The 21,214-nt window shown below is 43.4% G+C and overlaps 2 protein-coding genes and 1 non-coding gene across 6 annotated transcripts in view; 1 reads left to right on the top strand and 2 right to left on the bottom strand.

Annotated features, from left to right (window-relative positions):
* Positions 1 to 334: 334 nt before the first annotated feature.
* Positions 335 to 12,130, bottom strand: LOC139347927 (adenylate cyclase type 8). Its single transcript, XM_070987799.1, has 21 exons — positions 11,892 to 12,130; positions 10,247 to 10,470; positions 9,027 to 9,770; positions 8,332 to 8,481; positions 7,957 to 8,087; positions 7,641 to 7,752; positions 7,402 to 7,529; positions 7,144 to 7,302; positions 6,709 to 6,943; positions 6,430 to 6,600; positions 6,235 to 6,335; positions 5,725 to 5,926; positions 5,276 to 5,368; positions 5,029 to 5,189; positions 4,855 to 4,936; positions 4,555 to 4,713; positions 4,057 to 4,203; positions 3,591 to 3,683; positions 3,329 to 3,443; positions 2,935 to 3,137; positions 335 to 1,364 (listed from the first exon to the last, which is right to left on the bottom strand). Exons 2-21 carry the CDS (start codon positions 10,424 to 10,426, stop codon positions 1,149 to 1,151), a joined length of 3,582 nt encoding a protein of 1,193 aa, XP_070843900.1. The 5' UTR covers positions 10,427 to 10,470; positions 11,892 to 12,130; the 3' UTR covers positions 335 to 1,148.
* trnay-gua (transfer RNA tyrosine (anticodon GUA)) lies at positions 2,465 to 2,552 on the bottom strand. The gene is given in 2 exon segments: positions 2,465 to 2,500; positions 2,516 to 2,552. It is a non-coding gene; the product is annotated as a tRNA-Tyr (tRNA).
* Positions 12,131 to 15,689: 3,559 nt separating the features above from the next.
* Positions 15,690 to 21,214, top strand: part of LOC139347929 (protein EFR3 homolog B) — a 32,639-nt gene continuing 27,114 nt past the window's right edge. The window contains exons 1-2 of one of the 4 annotated variants that reach the window (XM_070987803.1): positions 15,690 to 15,852; positions 16,329 to 16,467. In XM_070987803.1, coding sequence (XP_070843904.1) covers positions 16,461 to 16,467 — 7 coding nt within the window. In that variant the 5' untranslated portion in view covers positions 15,690 to 15,852; positions 16,329 to 16,460. Of the gene's footprint in view, positions 15,853 to 16,328; positions 16,468 to 16,497; positions 17,571 to 18,603; positions 19,731 to 19,793; positions 20,003 to 21,214 lie in introns of those variants that run through there. The other 3 variants (XM_070987801.1, XM_070987804.1, XM_070987802.1) reach the window with 3 other exon arrangements.

Genomic DNA, 21,214 nt, shown 5'->3' with positions numbered 1-21,214 from the left:
ACACAACAATTTGCAATAACAAGTTTTTTTTTATATGACAGTGACAATATGAATCAGGCCTACTATGTAACATGTTATTACATCATTATTACACATCAAAACAACCATCTGTGTCCTTTGCTTTTCATATACAAGAAGAAGAGTGATGTGGGATGTGGGTTTTGGCATGAAAGGTAATTCAACAGATAAACACGCACCTCTTTGTTGAGTTCCACGGCTACGCTGGAAATGTAACTGCTGTTAAGTAAAGGAAGTGAGAGTGGTCGTGTTCTGAGGCAAAACTGAATGGGCTGCACTGTGATTTGTCACATTCACATGTTTGACAAAAAGCAGCATTGACATGAGAGCTGACAAGAAGCAACACTTCGATGGGAGCTACACACAGGTGAAGAGTATCCACAGAAAAAGGAATTACAATATGAAACGGAGCAGATGGAGTGAAATGAGGAGACGGAAGTACCACTGAAGCAGATATTTTGAAAAGCTTGAATAGCAGTAGCTCAGCAGTCATAATGCATCAAGCTCACAATACAAAATGTATTGAATTGTGAGACTGACGCGCAGTACAAAACACTATATTATATAGGCCATTGGTAGTCTATGAGAGGTTAGTTGTTTTGAGGTACTCTGTGTTTTGGCTTATATGTCTGAGGATTTGCTGGAGGACTATCCCAGCCCCCCCTAACAAGACATGTTGGCCTTTATTAGTTTTGTTCAGCATGAACTGAAAACAGTGCTTATCATGTGTAGATATGGCAATAAAAAAAACAGAAAGCAGATCTCTCAAGATGCTTATTCAGACTAAAAGAGGCCAGCAGGACAGTTAAGTCCTTTCTAACACACCATTTTATGTGAAACCTGCCTGTGGATGAGTTTTCTTAAGCAAAAAAAACCCCCAAAACCTTTAATGCTTCTTCTTTTAGATGACAGGAAAGCAGAGGAGGGCACAGTCATGGAGGAAACAGGGAGAAAGGCTCTAGTAGGATTTGGATCCTTTGGCTACCAGCTACACCGTCTTCTCTGTTTGTGCAACTAATTTAATTATGGCAAAGTCTGAAACAGAAAATATCCAAACTGTAAACCAGCAGAAACCATCAGGCTGGACTGTGTCCTCCTCCGCCGGCCATCATCTGACCTGAAGAGCCTTCTCAGCACTGAAGGGGGCGGGGAGTCAGACCGAACCCCCCGTTGGTCTCTCTCATCTTTTCCTTGTGTCTGGCCTGGACGAGACCGTACACCACTCCTGCTAGCGTCATGCGTCCTCCTGTCCGCCCCACAAAGTGGCCATCTGTTCCACCGTTGCCTCTCTTGTTGCGCACGGTGCTGAGGAAGTAGGTGCGGACTTTCCCCTGACGCTCGCTCACCTACAACGACAGCGCAGAGGTCACGGAGGTCACATCCTTTCTCAACGACCCTCAAGATTTTTACTGCCAAGATCACAAATGTGTTTTCAGTGTAGTAATATCCACGCATTTCACGCTCTAATCTCCTCTTCCTGAACAGTTTTCTTTTCACCAGCAGATGGCCCCCCCGCTTTATTGTCCTCTTGTGCTGAGTACAGTTTAGTTCTTCCCTTGAGCTGTCCACTCCTGATCCCTGACCGAGGTGTCTCCAGCTATGCTCACTGACTGGACCTTGTCTCAGGTTGAATTTAGACACAGTCTCCTGTAAATGTCTTTTTTTCACTGCGTATTACTAGCAACTGTTTTGGACTCAAGCGTGCAGGTTTCAGGGCTTCAGTGTTGTGTATGCTGGATCACTCGAATGAGTCACTGGAACAGCAGCACGTGTTACTAATCCCAGCGAGTCATGATGGTGTGACGGTGAGCCAGCATGCACAGAGCCAGGACCTGAAGCTGAAGCAGCTAAATGGAATTCAGCCATCTTTATTTTGATCATTTACACCTTTAATACTGTGACATACCAAAAGCTGTGGTACTTATTTCCATTTTATGTAAATAATTACTATACAAAATACGATCAAGTGATACATTGTGATATAGTTTTACAGTAATTAACATTTGTTTCAACTTTACCAGTAACAGTAAAGTAATAATTATAGTGCAGTAATGTAATGGATATAATTAATAATTATAATAAATAGTGCTTTTACTTTTGATGCTTTAAGTATATTCTGGTGCTAATACTTTTGTACTTTTACTTAAATAAAATTTGGAATGCAGGACTTTTACTCGAGACTGAGCGCTTCCATACTGTAGTATTATTACTTTTACTTGAGTTAGTGCTGCATGTAAGTGAGTGTTAAGTCAGGCACCTTATAAGGTTGATGTGCAGTGGTTAATTTCAGAATCAGAAATACTTTATGATCCCCGAGGGGAAACTGTTTTCGTTACAGATGCTCCTTACAAGAATAGAAGAGATAGAAGAGATTTAACATGTAGTGCAGTTAGAAGAGAAATATATATAAAAGCAAAATATATATAGTGAGAACTATGAAAATTCCTCCTTCAAGCCGGATTTGAACCAGCGACCTAAGGATGTCTTGTGATATTCTCTACAGTCCTCCGCTCTACCAACTGAGCTATCGAAGGGGACATTTAACACCACTGTTAGACAAAGGACAACAAAGGGGATGCAATAAAACTCTTGTGTTTTCAAAAATAGTGGATGACTCTATTTGTAGTGCATATCAGTGCTCTATTTGTCAAAAAAAAAAAAAAATGCGAAAGGTGACATTTGCTTCACCCTTTTGTAAAAATGACGTTTGTCAACATGAACTCTGAGCGATCGGAAAAGCCTGAGCCTGTCCATTAGCTGTACTGTAGAGGTTCACTAAAGCTTTGTTCCTAATGTGATCTCTGCACAGCCTCTCCAGTAACATCATCATCGTGGCTGTGGGCACTCATATGGATGACAGCAAATGCGACACTGTACAATCACTGCAGGGACAACAGGACAGACAAACCCACTCACCCCCTTAACGAAGATTTCTCCACGGAGCTCCAAGACAAACCCCCACTCTGCCAGGATCTTGCGCGTGGCCTCGGGCACCTGGATGCGCCCGCTCACACCTGTGCTGTCCATGCGGCTGGCCAGGTTCACGGTTGACCCCCAGATGTCATACTGCGGCTTGGTGGCACCGATCACCCCTGCCACCACGGGCCCGTGAGCGATGCCTGTATCACAGACGAGTAATTCACTTTCGACAAATAATTAATTAGTATTAAGTCAATGAGACCGGAAATCCCTGCAGAGAGCCGTTTACATCAACCGGCCTTTGTTTACCTGTGTGTGTGTGTGTGTGTGTGTGTGTGTGTGTGTGTGTGTGTGTGTGTGTGTGTGTGTGTGTGTGTGTGTAGCCACTTACCCACACGCAGCTGAAAGTTTTTGGCAGAGTGCCTGTTAATCTCTTTCAAGGTCTCTTGCATTGCCAACGCAAACAAAACCAACTCGCTCAGGTGATTCCATTCATCCATAGACGCCTGAGACAGACAGAGAGAAAGAGAGAGAGATGGGTAGGTGGTTAGATAGAGAGCGAGTGGGAGGGAGGGGAGAATGTATGATGGGAGGACAGATGTAGTCCAAACAACCAAAAAAAAAAAATGCTGAACGTGCAGACGATCTCTCACCTGCCTGTCTGGAGCTAAGCCAGAAGCAGCCATGTAGCAGCTCCCAATGGTTTTTATCTTCTCCACATAGCGGAAGTACGACTCCTCCAACAGCTTGGCAGAAGAAACATTTAGAGATAAAGAGGCAAAGTTACACATAAATCTCATATCTCAAATTTTACATAGCAGCTGAGTTATTTATTGAGTACAAACCCCATTTGTCAACAGCATATCTTGGATTAAACCCCACTATCAGCTAAGATAGAAGGTGAATACCACACATATACTTATACCACAGATACTGTATACAAAGTAAATGTATACACACATTTGAAATATGAATTGTAATTCATGTTTTGATTGTACAGTACACAGAAATATAGTCTATACTATTTTGCACAAAATACCCTTCGAAAAACAATGCGACAAACAACAAAAAATGATCTGAATCTAACAAACTCGCATTCATTTTCAGCTCCATTCTCACCTCATCAAAGCCAGCAATGATCTCATTCAGAAGCCGGAGGCAGTCCACTCCCTCGTGTTTGATCTCTTTCTGCTCAAAGTACTCATTGAAGCCGGCGATGGAGGCAAACATGACACCGACTTCATCATAGGACTGTGAGTAAAGCTCCTGAAATGGAAATGGTGTCATTCACTTTCATCTTGATCGGCTGTTCTTCTTTGTTTGACTTCTATACAGGTTGACTTTGATCAGACATGAAGTTATGGAGGGAAGACGTTGGTAAACTCCCCTTCAATATAATATGTTTATTTATCTTCATCTTTATCATGATGCTGCATCTTTCACACACGTCGTTACATTTATTTCAACATTCAAGGATGTGAAGATCATCAACAAAATTAAAACCATAGCAACAGCAATTACACTCTTGACTTCAGTTATTTTCCCTATATTTTTGCGCCCCCTGATAAAGGCCAAAATCATTAGAGGAAAAACAGTCAGCAGCCATGTTTTCTGCACCTCATCGTTCTTGCTCCGGTCCAGAAAATGTCGCGCCACATGCATGGGCAGGATGTTGTGCAACAGACACTCGTTGTGTTCCCGCAATTCTCTCATGTCCTCCACTTCCTGCTGGGCCTGCAGACGCCACAGGAAGTCCAGTCTGGCAGTGGCCTCCCACTGGAAAGCAAAGGAGACATAAAAGCACCAGAGGTCACCTGCCTGCGTGCGACACACTCCTTTACCCATCTGCTCAGTTTGGCAGTCAACGGATTCAGAGCAAACTAAGCAACAGGGTGCTCAAAACAGGGAAGACTGTACCTGCCGTCCATTGTAGAAGACCGCAACAATAAACATGGCCATGAGAAGGATGGAAATCCCTTTTCTCCTGACATAGTGAGACCTGTGCACACATTAATGGAGAGAGATGGAATGTAGGGCCGTGAATAGAGAGACGAGAGTCATTGTGCGACCACAGCGTGAGCTGACGCTGACCTGTGCGGCAGATCGTGGCGTGTGAGCGTGAGGAAGGCCAGGTGGATGAGGTAGGAGTAGACAGCCACCGCCAGCAGCAACACCGCCAGCTTCAGCATAGAGTTTAGACGCAGGAAGACGGCACAGGTCACCATGGCGATCACACCGCTCAATACAAAGACCTGAGGAGACGGAGGGAGAGAAGAAGATGTGTTTTGATGACATTGTTTACTTGAAACTTGTGATGACAGACTTCTGCCGTCCTTACCTCGGGGTAAGTGCAGACGGTGAGCGGACGTGCGGCCGTGTTGCTTCTGTCCATTACATCAGCGTCTCCTGGGTCTGTGAGAATGCACCACAGCTGGAGACAAAACATACAAATCACATAAAACCTTTGACAACTGACAAAAGGCTGCAAGCACGAGCGTCACAATGAAACAGATGCACATTTCTTACTTGGACATATTCAAGTTTTCAGCTGTTTTTTTTTGCATATTTTGGTTATATTTAGATTAAAGTGCCAGTCAGAGCCTGAAAGTGTAGCTTGTTTGTCATCTGAGGAACATTTTACATGTCAGCAGGGCGGTGCGCCTCGCTCCTTTATGCATAAACTGTACATGCAAGTGGGGAAGGAAAGAGAAGTTGTGGCAAGGAAAATTAGGATTATTCAAGATTTTCCTGCATATAAATCTGACCCTGTGCTGTTGTGACTCTCACCATGTCAGTAGAGACCAAGCCAAAGTTGATGACGATGGCGGTGAGGGTGAGGAGGTTGCGGGCGCTGTTGTTTTCGTGGATCCAGCAGCAGAAGTGCTGCAGCGCTGCAGGAGTGCACTTGAATTCTTCAGCCAGGGCCAACAGCAGCAGCAGCATGTAGGCGAGCAGGAAGACCGAGAACTGCAGGACGGCCGGGAACAGCCTGCAGATGAAGAACAGAGGAGGAAGATGTTAAACCAGGGAGGAATTAAGAAACAAGAGGTGTGACATTTGCTCTGAAAAAAGTGGGAATTAAAGTGCAGAAAACATGACAGATCATCAGGTGTTATATTCTCCAAATGTATTACACAGGGGAAAATGTAAATGACTGACCAGGTAATATTAATGTGAAAATATCATTGACCTTGAACACATTCATTAAAAACTTTACAGACTTTGAATAAAAGGGCATAAATGAAGCAGTCAAGTGCTAACTTGGCTAGCTAGCAAGCTTTGCTGGTGTTGTCCTACCTGGGTGCAGGAATGAGGGTCTGGACTGCCATGAGAAAGAGGAGCATGATGAAGGAGCAGACCAGGTTGGAGTTGAACATTTCATCTCTCATCTGGGAGAACTGGACCAACCAAAAAAGATCATAGACAGGTCAGTCAGCACGGTTTATTTCCTCCTACCGAACACTGTCTGAGCCATCGTCTACGCCTGCGCACCTTATCTTCGATGTGTGTGTCTTTGAACACCAGGGTCAGAGGAGTGATGTGCTCCTTGTGCATGCGGTCACTGCTTCGAACCTCAATGGCATGTTTGATGCGTTTGTTTATCTCCTTGGAGGAGGACTGCCATATGTTGGGCAGCGAGCCGTTCGTAAAGGAGGCCAGGATCTGCAAGACAAGAACAAAACGCTTTGAGATCACTCGGGTGGGTGTTGATGAATTTCATCTTTTATGGTTAAAGAATGTCAGATATGAGTTTTGTATCCCTTCACCTACACTGTTCATGTCAATGACGTTGCCAAAGGGCATCTCTGGGTTCCAGGTTCGATTCGTTTTCAGGACTTTGGGGGGCTCGGCGTGGTCAACTTTGTCCCTTCCCTCCTGAGGGCAGATGAGGAAAGTGTCGATGTTGTGTTTGTTCAGAAACTCGTTCCTGTCACGGCCGTGACCTTCCTCTGTCTTGTAGGTGCCTTCTAGATAGTCCAGAGTGGCCCTTGAGATGTGAATGCGTCTGGATGAGAGAGAACAGAAACTGACTGGTGATGCACAAAGAAATCCTCTCCAGAGGAAATGAATGATCCGCCTGCAGTCTGTCTAGCATCGTCTAATGTCGAAAACCAAGGGGACGAGAGGACAAATGCACGCAGGCAGAGATCACATCTTCACATCAAAGTGCTACTCTGCCAATCACTCGTAGCACAGACCACTCACCCCGGTACGCCTCCGGCCTCCAGCATGTTGGCAATGCCCACGTCCCAGGACCAGACGTCAAACTGCCATTTCTGCAGGCCCAGCACCCCACACAGGACAGAGCCCGAGTGGATCCCGATCCTCATGTCCATGTCGAACTTCAGCTGTTTCCGTACGTACCTGGTGACCAAGAGTTGTAGCTGTTTATTTTCTTTCTTTTTTCAAAAGAAGTGACATTAAATTGCTAGTTGTTTTGCGGGAGACAGCATGATGACTGACCGTATGGTGTTGATCATAGCCAGGCCCATCTCGACACAATGGCGGGCATGGGCACGCTGTGGCTCAGGGACCCCCGACACACAGTAGTAACAGTCTCCCAGTATCTTTATCCGCAGGCAGTGATGCTCCTGTGTTGTGGACAAGACAAGACACCAGAGAAAAGAGAAAATAAATTGTTGATAGAATAGAGTTTGTGTCAATTATATGTCACCTCGAGGCAAAAGGGCTCAAATTCTCACCTCTGCCAGTCGGTCAAAGCGCCCAAAGAGCTCATTGAGGGTTCGGACCAGATCCTGGGCTGACAGGTTCATGGACAACAGAGTGAATCCCTTGATGTCTGCAAAAAGGATGCTGAAAAGAGGAGAAAGAGAGAGAGAGAGAGAGAAAGAAAGAACTGGTATTGCAATAGTAATTCCTCTTTAAGTGTTTGGTTCCAGTGAACACATGCGAGACTGAATGTGAACAGTTTGTGACACCAAGTCCTATAACAAAAACACTAAAATCCTCTTATATAAGCCTTGTAAATACTAACATAGAAACATTGTGTGTGTGTACCTGACATCTTTATACTGGTGGATATAGATCTTGTGAAACTCGTGAGGATTGAGTTCATCCTCCAAAGCGCTCATGTCAGCGATCATCTCCAAGGCAACAAAGCGAGGCAGGATGGACAGCACCAGACGCTCCTGTGTGGAAAAACAATAAACTCTATTTGACAGCGTATAACCAGCATAATGCCTGTTTATACACAGGTCAGATGAGAATTTTACGAGGCACTTTTTAATCTTTTGAAAAATAAATATTGGTGAAGACTGTCTCTTGAGGTCTGGAGAACAGTGATAACAGTCAACAATGGTCAGCATACAGCACGTCTCTGTCTTTATATTCCACCCTGGCTAATCTAAAGCACCAGGGCACCAGTCACCGTACCTGTCTTTGGTTCTCTTGCTCTAGTTTGAGGCGACCCTCAATGCAGCGCCGTGTCTCCAGGAAAACCTGTCTCTGGGCATAGTCTGTCAGGTAGTGGATGAACAAGCCAGCTGTGTTCATACCCAGGTACAGCAGAAATTTGGCAAACACCTGCATCCGAGAGAGATTTCATATTCATACTATTAAAATTGACCAGGAACACCTTCTGCAAGTGGTCTACGAAGAGGATAAGAAATAGAAAACTGGGTCATCTTCTTCATGAGGGATGCAAGAGGGAAAATGTGTATGTTTAGTAAGCCTGGAGACAATATCTGGGGCTGTAGATGGGAGTAATAAAGAAAGCTGTTACAATAAAGGGATATATAAGCTATCTTCAGTATCAGTAAAATGAGTTGGCTGCATGAATAAAACTTGTCTTATTCTGCACAATATCCTGGTGCACAGAAGAGAGAATTTTACACTTTGAAAAAGTCTGGGTATTGAGAAATGCATAGACAGATGTTACATTATCAGCCTCTGTTTTATTAAGCCTCAAATCTCTAGTTTAGGATGTGGAACTTACAACTGCGTTTGATATAAACATATATGAAAGAATAAATGAGAAAACAAAATCTTAACTGTAGAGAATTGGACAAAATTTTGATCTTTGACAGATCTTTGAAGCAGAATGGCTTGAAGTCAGCTGATTTTCTCACCTTTTTCAAAAGCACGATGTCATTGTAGCAGCGTACTAACTCCACCAGAAGGTGCAGTAATGTGGTGAGTGAGCCGGCGCATATGGCCCACAGCAGAGGTAGCGGCAGCAGCGTGTACGTGGCGAACAATGTGAAGAGAACATACCACGAAGGGTCGTTTTCCAGTCCATACACCAGTCCTCCCAGCACCTGTGTGGTCTGCGACAGCCAGCTAGCAAGGCCGGCATAGTGAAGCCACCGCGGGGACATGGATTCTTTGCAGGTTAACACTATGATGCACAGTGCTATAGCTAACACCATGAAAATGCCGGTCAGGCAGCCTCGCAGAACGTCAGTGACCTCCTCAGGGGTCAGCACCAGGTACAGAACCAACACATGCAGCTTGGCCACCGCATCGATTACATTGGTGATGGCCAGAGAGTTGCGTCTTTGGTGGGAGTAGTGTTGCTGGTAGAGTTTCTCCAGGTCACGAGACTTGAAGGTGTGCCTCAGGGTAGGTATGTAGACTCCACGAATTGTGTGGCCCCAGTGCAGAAAGAAGTCGGCATCGCTGGCGTAGTCATTGCTAGAACTCCTGATGCTGGTGTTGGTGCAGGTGGAGCCGCGGGAGTGGGAAGCATGAACTCTGAATGTGGAGGAGCGCCGTTTTGTGACCCCACGCGAGGCCTTGTTGCGGATTTGTTTGTTGATCTCCTCCATGTAGGTATCCGTCACAAAGATTTTGCGGGCTGGTTCCACACCCACCTGTCAACACAGCAGAAAATCAGACATGTTTACTGGAACGTGGCACACTTTTCCTGCTCTGGGTCTTTTGCTGAACTTCATACCATTCCTGTAACAAGTGACCAGAAGGTAGCAATGGTCAAGGAATGGCTTTATGGTGGGAAGCAACTCCATAATGACCACTGAAAAAGTAGGTGTCCTTTTATCTACGTGGTACAGTTTTTAATATAAGTCTACCGCATGTATTTTTCAAGTTTTTGTTTACACCTCTTATAATCAAGATGGCTTGTGAGGTGGGGGTCAGGACCCCCAAGTTGGGAACCAGTGCTCAAGGGAAATATGTATAAAACAATAGAAAACAAAACTGTCCAACAATTGTAGTACAGTAGAAGGATTAAGTAGCGGAAAATGTAAGTACCTCAACACTGTACTTAAGTACAGTATTTGATTAAATGGACAGAGTTACTTTGCACCACCACTGTGGGATAAACAGTCACCTGAGCGCTGAGCTCCTGTTGGATAATGATGTGTTTTACAGCGTTCTGCCATAGCATCTTTTTCCGCCGCAGCCCGGGGGACAGGGTCGCGGTCAGGCAGGCCGGCTCACACAGCTCCATAGGGGAGACCTGCGTTGTCTCAGCAAAGGTCACCATGGCGATGACCTTAGCTGACCTCATCTGTTGGTCTCCGATCAGGAGGAGGCAGCAGCCTGGAGAAACTGCTGGAGGTGAAAGAAAAAGGAAAAGATTGTGGTTAGTGCTGAGTTAGTCTTGCTTCAGGCCTCACTATATCAATGCAATGAACATTCATTCTTAAAGGGGCATTACACCAGTCTTATAAAGTTCAGTAAGCTACTCATGGTTCATACCACTACCCTGATGATGTCACAATGATGTCATCAGGGTTACATCTTTTTGATTTTGGTGGCTACAAATTTATAAAAGAAGCCTTACAAACAAGAAGTGTGGGGTTTGAAGGATGCAGGTTTTGCTTTGCTCTTTTGTGCGTGAATAAACTGCAATTAGTTCTATAACGGCGGCACGGTGGCGCAGCAGGTAGTGCGCATGCCTCACAGCAAGTTGCCGGTTTGATCCCCGGGTCAGGCACTTTCTGTGTGAAGTTTGCATGTTCTTCCCGTGCATGCGTGGGTTCTCTCCGGGCACTGCGGCTTCCTCCCACAGACCAAAAACATGCTCATTAGGTTAATTGGTGACTCTTAATTGTCCTTAGGTGTGAGTGTGAGCGTGAATGGTTGTTGTATGCTTTGTATGTTGCTCTGCAATCGACTGGCGGTGTACCCCGCCTTCTGCCCAATGACAGCTGGGATAGGCTCCAGCCCCCCCCCCAACCCCGAAAGGGATGGTCGGGTATAGACAATGGATGGATGGTTTTATAACCTTTGTGGCTCCTCATGTGATCCACCACTAGGGCCGCATAGGACATGTTTCCAGATAAAAGTGTCCACACCTTCCAGAAAGAATTATGTCAATGCATCTTTAATGTTCAAATGCTTTTTAAAATGGTGATTTTTGTGGAGAAGGAGTTGGTTCTGCCGCACGTTCAGCATGTTGGAAAGAGCCAGGCTCCACGTGTTGACACACAGTCTGCCAGAAGAAAGGCAGATTTACAACAAATTATCTGGTGGCCAGATTTAGACCTGAGCTGGTTAATACCCAGAGTTAAACTCCTCCAGGTCCTTCTGGCTCTGGATGCTGCTCTCCCACCCACTCACAGTCCAGTCACCAGTCCGACTCTCACCATGTATCCACACTTCACAGACTCAATATAATAAAACACTTCATATGAGGAGAGCCGCATTTTAATTAAGGCATTATGTAATTAGGACAGCTGGAAATTTTCACCTTGTGTGTGAATGTTGTCACATGGCAGCATTTAATTTTATATTTATTGTTCAAACAGCTAGCATTACAGTTTCTTTGCTGTGGAAGGATTACTTGTTATTTTGCTGTGCCAGGCAATTAGGCAATTTTAATTTAAGAGTACACTACAAAATTAAATACTCCAATAAAATACAGACTTATTCATTACATTTTAATACATACACTATTTAAATTGAAAATATCGACCCAATTAGACTTGTGGCCTTCTATTGGTCTGACAAACAAGAGTTCCAATACTGACCTGTATTGTTTTACATATCGTGTATCCACTCCTCGTGTCCAGCACTTGCCATATGCATTCGACCAGGCCGCCATAATCCACTTTTTCCATCGTGCAGGAATTGCGAAATTAAGGCATAATCCATGAAAGGGAAAATGAAACTTGAAGTAGTCCCCACTGAGATGAAGTGTGCAAAACTGATGAAGAGAGGGATTTAAAGGTCCAGCCAAGATGCGTAGAGTCACAGTGGCAGAATTGTAGGTCACCACCTGGACTGTTTTGAAATGAAGTCAGCAAGAACCACGAAGCAGAGCTGCAGGAGTGAGGAGTGCAAAGAGGATTACTTAGTCAGCAGCCACTCTCACTGGCCGGTAAAGCTGAGATCATTGCCACCAAGACAACGCCAAGATAAAGGCAGTGCTCTCAAACTTGGGCCAGATGCACCCAATCATTTAAAAGCAGGGTGGACGCTTACTTTAAACAGCATCATGATCAAAGCTTTTTCACACACTCTGCACGTTCACTACTTTCTACTCCAAATCCTTATGCCATCATAGAAATTGAAAGCAGAGTTGCTACCTCTATGTTGCCTTAGTGCTCTTGATTATGTCAGTATGCAAATGTGCAATTAGAAGCATAACGGTGAACAGTTAAAAACATTACCAAAAAGCCTACAAAACCAGGCAGACTGTGAAAGCATGGAAGATGAATCATCTCCCACATGGTAACAGCACCCTGAGGTGATTCAATGCAAATGGATGCTAATGAAACTGCCTTAAACTTGTTTGTTTCTAAGATGGCGTGACAGGCTGTGACACATCCATCTGACCAACATTTGGAAGAAAATATTTTGATTCCTTGCTGGAAAACAAATGCATAAAATAAATGCACTGTTGTGTGCTTCATTGTGTGTCATACAATTGCGAGCGACTGTGTGAGCTTTGGGATGTTTTTAAAAGAACACTAGTGGCATGTTTATCCAATTATCTCACGACCAGAGTTGTTCATTTGGACCTAAGGACTTTTTTTCAATCCAGACCTTATTAAAATGCTACAGCATGAGACAGCTTCACGTAGTGCTGTAGCTGCTTCTCTATGGGCTTCAGAACTGTCCAAAGGGGGTTCATTAAGGCATTTAAAATAAGCATTATACCTGTTTTATTGAAACAATGATCTAATAGCATTTCTACTTTTTGATCTTTGTTGATTGACTTATTTTCTCCACAGGGTCTCATTAGAGTCTGAAAAAAGGGATCTACTCTGCTGCTCGGTGCCTTTTTGTTTCAGGCTCATTACTATGATGCAATGCGAGGACTAATTTGTAACCAGTGCACAAATGTTATGAGCATTATGTGTCATACTGAGTTATTGGTGCATTTTTTTATGCACCAACAACATTGGTAATTTACCCTGTTGTATATCAACAAGGTAAAGAAACTTGGAGACCAAGAAAAGAAAATATGATATGAACAGCAGGTGTATTGAAACAGAGAAACAGATCTCAGTTATTGATGGTGATTAGCTCTCACTGGGCTAATGGCATGAGCAGGCCTGTGGTCCCTAATGATTATAAGCTGGTTAAAGTTTTTGAGACTTGATTTGCTAATTGTGTCCAGGCAGCAAAGGCCTCTAAGACTGATCTAATGAGTTCCCATCTGTCTCACCGTAACTACTCAGCTCAGACCTTTCTTGCTGATTACTGTACATCTAAAAATAGCTGCCAAGTTTAAGGCAATTAGTTCTACTATAACTGCTACCACATCAGCACGGTTCACTGACAGCAAACATTCAGCACAGCACCCCTGAAAATGTTCAGTGAGAGGTCACTGTTAGTAGAGACAGAGTGTAAATCTTTGCGGATCATTCTAACATAAAACTTAACGCCTGTGAACGTCTCTATGGTTCACATCCAATCTGTAATTGTCTTTAGTGACTCTGTTTAAGTGCCTGTGAACTTGTGTCCACCTGAGGGAGGAGTAAGGATGAACTAAAGGGCAAAATCCCAGAATCTAATTAGTATTAAGGTCAAACGCTTTGGCTGTCCACTAATCAGCTGATCCTCATACACCTCGTGGCCTTTCTGCAGGCCAAACTTTTCACTTTTGCTGGACACAGGGATCTATTTGTGTCTATGGCAAACGTGCGAGACAGAACTACAGTTGGATGCTGAATATATGCTATCTTTTGTCGGCAATTACTTTAAGCTCTTGAAAGTGAGCGCCTGTGCACAAACACCTAAAGGGCCCCTCCTCCTCTTGAGCATTCCTGACCCCCAAAGACGGAGGTGCATATGGCAGGGTGATAGTAAGGCCAAAAGGTCCCTGCAGGAGTAAATGCTCACTTTAAAGGTGAGGACATGTTCAAAATTAATGTAAAGGCTATTCATTTAGAGTTTCAACATATTGACCGAGCCCTTAGCCTGTCTGACAAGAGATGTAAATAGCAATCATATCACAGAAGCTGGCGCTTAGGTGCCTGGGCCTGCAGGCTGATTTGATAACCCATTGATGCAACCACCCTGAATTACTTGTCAGCTTTTATGAGGTTGGAATTTTCTGCAAAGTTCTGCTAATGATTCCCTCCTCTTGCACTACAACAACTACCTGCAATTAAACGTTTATCTTGAAACTGCGACCACCCAGACCCTTTGCTCTGAGTTTTAGCTTAGGCATCATTAGCTCACCATAACTATGGTGGTTTTATCCCACTTAAAAAGAGTCCGTCAACAACAACGATCTGAAGGGGGCTGAACAGATAAAGAGACGGCAGCAGAGTGACGCATAGGAGGACAAAAATACTGTCACATGAAAGACTCAGGGATCTGATGGCTTAGTGGGGTTAAGAGACCCTGGGAATTAAAGCCCTGAGCGTGCTAAGTGGTCCACTGCGAAGCACCAAGTTTAGACTTCAGAAGAGGTGGCAGATAATTTGACATGTCATGTAAACCAGCTATCAAATATTGTCCTGAAAGACATTTCGTTGCAATGAAACTACCTGTAGACATGATAATAATCTCAGGAAAGGGGCTGTTTTGCTCATAACCATCTCTTATCAGATTCTCCTGACTCACTGCTGGCCCCAACTGGCAGAAAACAGTCTCGTTGAAAACTCAGGATGTGCCATCTACAGACACAGCCTACATAGTACTGATTTTTAGATAAGTACTATGATATCCTGAGAGTAAGACTGATTGATTGATTTCAGTAATCATTCATTTTCAATCACATTTCAGTAGAAAATATTGTACTTTTAACTCCACTTCTTTTGACATTAAACATTTGATATGCATATATGATATAATGCCGTGCTATATTACTAATCCACACAACAGTATACATAAAAATGCTCTGAAATGTTGTAGTTGTTCGTGATAAAAACAGAATAATTTTCTATAATGATATAACAGTTTTATATAGCTGTGAAAGGAGCCATTATGCATTACAAGTATTTGTACTTCTAATGCTTTGCACATTTTGCTGATAATACTTTTATGAAGTTACATGTTGAATTCAAGCTTTCACTTTTAAATGAAGTATTTTCAGGCCATGGTATGTCTACTTTTACTTAAGGAAAGGATCTGAAAACTTCTTCCGCCACTGCATACCCATATGGTATTATATTAGTATTTATAATTAATATATTTTTAACACATTATCACAATACACCTCCAATGCTGTAATATTAAAGCACGTATTTAGTCAAACATCTGACCAAGTATTTGTATGATATTGTGTTCATTTTGTCTATACTTAGCCAGAGAATAAATGCAGGTCCCATGTGTTCAGCGTTAGTAAAGGTGCTGTACAGTGGTGGGCTGTCACATATTCACCGCTAGCCAGTAACAGCTGGGAGCTTGAGGAGCAGTAACGCCGGTGTAACTAAACGTGTGGTGTCTTGACAGAGTCAAACTTTATTCAAGGTGGTGGTCGTTAACTATCCGTATGCCACACATTTTAAGGATTTTTATTTTGCTCACTTCATGGTAAGTAATGGGTGTTGACACCAATTAACGTTGTTCAGTTAAGCGCTGCCGGGGCTTCTCTTACAGCAAGTTCGCTAACGTTAGCATACTTGGCTGCTAGCATGGACGGATGCTAGCTTTGAATAATATGAGTTAGCCCTGTTAGGTTTTACAACCCTAAGTTTGAGTTTAAACCTTATCGAAATCGAGGAAAAATATCGAAACACGATCACGCGAAGACGAAGTTAGGGTGAAACCTGTAACAGCTAGCATTGCTAATATTAGCGTTAAATTAATTTACCTGCAACTGTCAAGATTTGGAATTTCTGTCCGTTGTAGTAAGACATTACATTAAGTTACACTGTTTTCTTTCCCCTAGTTATGTAGTCTAAATGTTGACATTTGGTATATTCCCTATTTTTTTAAGTTTAAATGTATGTAAATACGAACAATATGTATTTGCCCATCGGCTGATTTACGCATACTAACTTCCACAGGCCAAAGACAATCCAGCGGTTTTCCTGATTTTCTTAGCGCCGGTGGAGACTCGTTTCGGGGCTGAAGTGCCACCCATCTCCCTGCCACTGTGAACCTGGAAGAGCAACGCCGCCTTGTGACAAGCAACTAACATGACAGGTAGGCGGCACCAGACTATTGTTAACACCTGTTCTTTTCCTGAAGACATAATTACGGCTCTGAAGAGTTGAATGTTGGGCAATACAGAAGTTGATTGCTGAGGAAGTTAAAACTAGCTGCCCAGTACAAATCCATAATAACTCACTGCTGATTGTGAAAATGCTTTGTGGGAGAAACATTGCATCAGTGTTCCTGGTATGTGTCTGTGTTAGTGTGTGATGAGCCTGTTCTTGCAGTGTGTCATATGTGAATTTGCACAGCAATCACTTCCCTGACATTTTGCCTGTGTTGGCATCTGCTGATGGCCACATTCCTTGAACTTCAAGCCCACTGACTGAATAGCTGTCCCGCAGCGCCCCTCTCTCCATGCCTCCCTCCATCCTCCACTCACTGTGTCTCCCTGTCTCTCTTGCCCAGAGAGAGAGAGACTTTTGGTGGATAGTGAGGTCCATTGTGTCAGTGAGAGGTTTATTAATGAGAGAGCCGCACACAGAGGGCAGAGCTGCTATTGAAGGACTAATCGCTAATCTCTTCGTTAATTCGGTCAGTCTGTGTATGTACTAACATTAATTACTCAGAAGCCTCAAGACAGGGACATACGAGGTGGTGTTCAGACGGGACTCTTGTGAGTTTGTCTGTGTGAAACTTTACACCGAAGTTGTAGTTGGCTTTTCTGTTCAGGCTTGACCGAGGGAAAAGTGTATGTTTGAGTATGCATGTGTATGTTGATTGCAGCCAAACTGAGCAGTTGAGGATGCATGTGAGTGAGTACATTTTTGCATTTAGTTTCTCGGCCAAAGAGTTGTGAAATTGAAGGCATATTATTTTTGTGAGCATTGGTAGGCATATTTTTCAACAGTTACAACAAAAAAAAGTTAGAACCAACCAGAACCTGCTTCTTGTAGTGCTACATGTGTGCTTTCGGCTTTGCTAGGAGCTTTTCTGTGTCTATGAAAGGAGTAGTGTGTGTTTGGTTGTGTGTGTGTTTGTGAGCTGTGTGTGCAGTTGTATGCCTGCCATGCCCTTGCCTGCGCCCGATGTCCCAGCCTCTCAGAGGCTGGCACTGGACTGTCGTACCCTTCTGGACCATCGCGTTGGCAAGGGTAAGTGACAACACCATCTCCTCTGTTCTCTCTCTGGCTCCTTCTCTGCTGTGGCATGAACAGAGACTTATTTCACTGAAAAGTTGCTTTCTTCTATATGGCTCCATGATGCCCAGCAGAAAACACATCATGCTGCAAATGGAAATTAATGTTTGGAGTTTGACTTGCTCTGAGCTGCCCCCTGTAAAATTGATTCAGCTTATTTCATCGTTTGTTGAGGGCACTTGAGCACTTGAGTTGGCCTACAGGCTAGGCTGTGATTGGTACTTGGCACAAGTTGCTCTCGAAAAGTGTTGATTGAAGGGAAATTTCATTCAGTCCGTTTTTACTTTATACCTTAATATTGACTAATTCATAACATTTTACATCAGTAGATGCTCTCAATTATTAAAGGAATGTGGTTCTTCCATCAGAATGAGATGCATATAGTGCCACAGGGAATACTAATGATCATGCCAGCAATCAGGGTTTCTGGGAAGTGAGAACGAGGATAACAAAGCTTGATTGTTGATGACTGACGATTATTCCAGTAAAGTGATGCCACACAAGACCATTGTTATTTTTCACAAGTAGAAAATGAAAATGAAAGATTCACACTAAGTGTAGAGACTCCTAAAGGAGTTACCATTGAATCTGTTTTTTAGTTACCCAATTGAGAACAATTCACCTCCATCTTTAACTCATTGAAGTAGTCCTGGTGTAGCCCACTCTCCTCTCCTTGTGCAATCAATGACAGCGGAGCACTTTTGGTAATTACAAAACCAAGCTTTGGAGTGGATCCTGTCTTCCTCACACCATATAAGCTGGTTTTGTTAATGATTTATCTAAAACCTCTTTTTAAATGCTTGAAAAATCATCCAATGTTATCTATAAACTGCAGTTTAGAATAATGACAAAATGTGAACCAAAAAGGTTGAATAGGCATACATTTTTATTTCAAGTGATTGTTCATGCTCTAACTATGACACTGCAGGAGCATCAGGTTTGTGCTTTCACTGCAAACTTGTACATTAGAGGCTATTATGTGAACATCATATCTGGTTTTATGGTTGTCACAGTTATGGCTGTGTGGTAACATAGATAAAAGCATGAATTGATTGGAAATGTTTGCTTATTTGGTGCATTCATGTGGATCAGCGAGAAGTCAGCCAGCTGCTGAAAAGTGCTTTATTTATTCAGTGTGGTTTGGGAAATTTAAACCTGGAAGAGAAAGAACAAACGGTGGCATCTTGAACATTTCAGCTTTGCATTTCTGCAGATTTTTAAAGATGCAAATACCAGTAAATACGGTTATACAGTCACACATTTTTTGCAATTTATTTGCATTGAAAAAGTGACTGATTATAAGATAGATGGCTGGTATGTTTGATGTATCCTCCAGACAGCCATTGTGGGTGTTAGAGCAAAGAGAAGTTTATTTCCCACCCTGACAAAATGAAGAAAGGGGACAAGACAGACATGTTGGTATTATGCTAGAAAATGGGGCAGAAAGTTGCATAAGCTTAGAAGGAAAAACTGAGAGCAAGTAAAGCAGGAGGCATGGGAAGATTAATGATGGAGAGGAGGGAAAGAGTGATGCTAGCAGGGGGTGGAGAGAGGGAGAAGGAGATTGCGTGGGTGGGAGGTCTTCTCCCTTTCTATCCCTGTGGTGTACATTTGTCTCTCATTGGCTCCCCCCCTTTCTATTCCTTTCTCTGCAACTGAGAGAAATGATTATAAGTGGGGTGGGTGTGTTTGTATGTGTGCCTGCATGTGAAATCTGCACCACCCCCTTTCGAAGGAGCGCTGTTGCAGAAGACAAACGGGAAAATCCAAGGTCATCACGGCACGCTTCTCTCTGACGTTGCCTTTCAGCCCCCTTTTGTGCGCGTGTGTGTATGCCTGCGTGTGTGCGTGTCTGCACAGCAGAGAGAGTGTGTGTAATTCATTGCATCAAGCCAGGCTCTGCACCAATCACGGTGCACATTTTAGCTCCAAGCACACGTGCAGGCATTTATCCCAGAGTGTGTGTGTGTGTGTGTGTGTGTGTGTGTGTGTGTGTGTCTGGGTGCGTTTTCAGTGCCTCTCGGCACAGCAGTGTGTCTGTATGAGCGACTGAAGCTGCATTAAGGAATCATAAGCGTCTGTAGTGAGAGACTCCAACATCACGATCGATGTACGGTAAGGATAACAATCACTCCTCCGTTGTGTTTGTGTTTGTTCCAGGCTGTGCAAGCATGGGAGTTATGTGAAGCATCCAGCGTTCAGCCAGTTTTCTTACATTCTTCAAACACATTTCCTCCAAGCTTTTTTGTCAGAGACTGCAGCTGTCACAGGAGTGTAATGTCTCCTGTAAACGCTTTATGGGAACTTGGACTCTCATGAGGATACCACTCTGTTAAATTACAGTGTTAGCTTACAAGGAGACGCTGCTTTGAAGATGTTTATTTTTGGTAATATATTCCTATTTTGTGTACATTTGTCTTTCTGCTTAAAAGGTTTCCTTCTGTTATATTTGACATGGTAATGTTGTACTCTCTGCACTTGTAATGCGTTGAGCTAACTCTTGTTATGTGTGTGGTAGACTCTGTGATGTCTATGAAGCTCACGGTATAGATGCTTAATTTTCTTGTCCTAGTTTTCACGATTCTTCAGTATTTTAGGTGGTAGAAGTAGTATACGTGCTGTTAAAAGTTCACATCATGAGAATTTGCCCTTGGTGTTATTGTTTACTGTAGCTCTGGTGTTACTAGGGCATGTTGATATATGGTTCCATTGATTAGCATTAATTAAAAAAGTAGTCAGCTTTGCTTTGCCTTTGCAGACTATTGATGGAAAAAGTCTTTGGTTTGTAGGCTAATGAATTATCAACACAGACACTGCACACTGGAAGATCAAGCAAGGCAGCTGGAATAGGCTTCAGTGTGCAGTACATTGGTGAGCTACTGTAAGGAAATGGTGCTCTGAGCTTGAGCCCCTCATACCCGAGCGTCGGTGCCTGTTTGACTGTGATTCATAGCATGTCGGATTGGCCTTGTGTCACAGGGATTTGAAGGCAGCTGGGTCTGTTCTTCAGTATGTTAGTTGCATTATACCAGCCGTGTTCGCTGCCACCCACACTGTATCGAATGTATGCTTTGAGTCTGACTTAGTGCACATGGATAGATGGTTAAAAAAATGTTTATGCTGTACATATGCCTCTGCAAAGTGTGTGTGCAGTATGTGTGCGCATCAATATCCTCAGGATACATTCTCAATGCTTATCGTGACAGGGAGAAGAGGGGATAAATTCATGTTGTGGTTCTATATGCCATGGTTTTTGTCATTCTTTGCATGCCTTAGTGACAAAAATTCACATTTCTTCCTCTTTGTCACGCTTTCTCTCATGCTACCAGCCTCTTCTCCACGACACTCACCTCCCCTCCTCAGCTCATTGAACGACAGCTCATGTGCATATTGGTTGGCTGTTGAATCAGCCTTGCTCATTATTCGTTATTTGCTTACACTCTCCTCGCCTCTTGTCTGCTTCTCTCTGCATGCTTGTAGATTGGGCTGTGTGCATGCATTTCACTGTCTGCATCCAGTGTTTAAGGATATTTTTCCTGTCTTTCTTTGCTGATGTAAAAATAGCAGGACGTGGTCTCTCCCCCTCTTATGTAAGAACA

Source organism: Chaetodon trifascialis, chromosome 19 (genome assembly GCF_039877785.1).
Source record: "Chaetodon trifascialis isolate fChaTrf1 chromosome 19, fChaTrf1.hap1, whole genome shotgun sequence".
Classification (NCBI taxonomy): domain Eukaryota; kingdom Metazoa; phylum Chordata; class Actinopteri; order Chaetodontiformes; family Chaetodontidae; genus Chaetodon; species Chaetodon trifascialis.
Note: the sequence above shows the minus strand (reverse complement) of the source record. Positions and strands in the feature narration are given on the sequence as shown.

Excerpts from the sequence above, each read along its gene's own strand:
- LOC139347927 (XM_070987799.1), bottom strand. The coding sequence starts at position 10,426 with ATGAGGTCAGCTAAGGTCATCGCCATGGTGACCTTTGCTGAGACAACG. Across the intron at positions 6,944-7,143 it reads GAGGCCGGAGGCGTACCGGG|ACGCATTCACATCTCAAGGG; the intron begins GTGAGTGGTCTG and ends TCTCTCATCCAG. Across the intron at positions 5,369-5,724 it reads GCTTGGTCTCTACTGACATG|CTGTGGTGCATTCTCACAGA; the intron begins GTGAGAGTCACA and ends TTTTGTCTCCAG.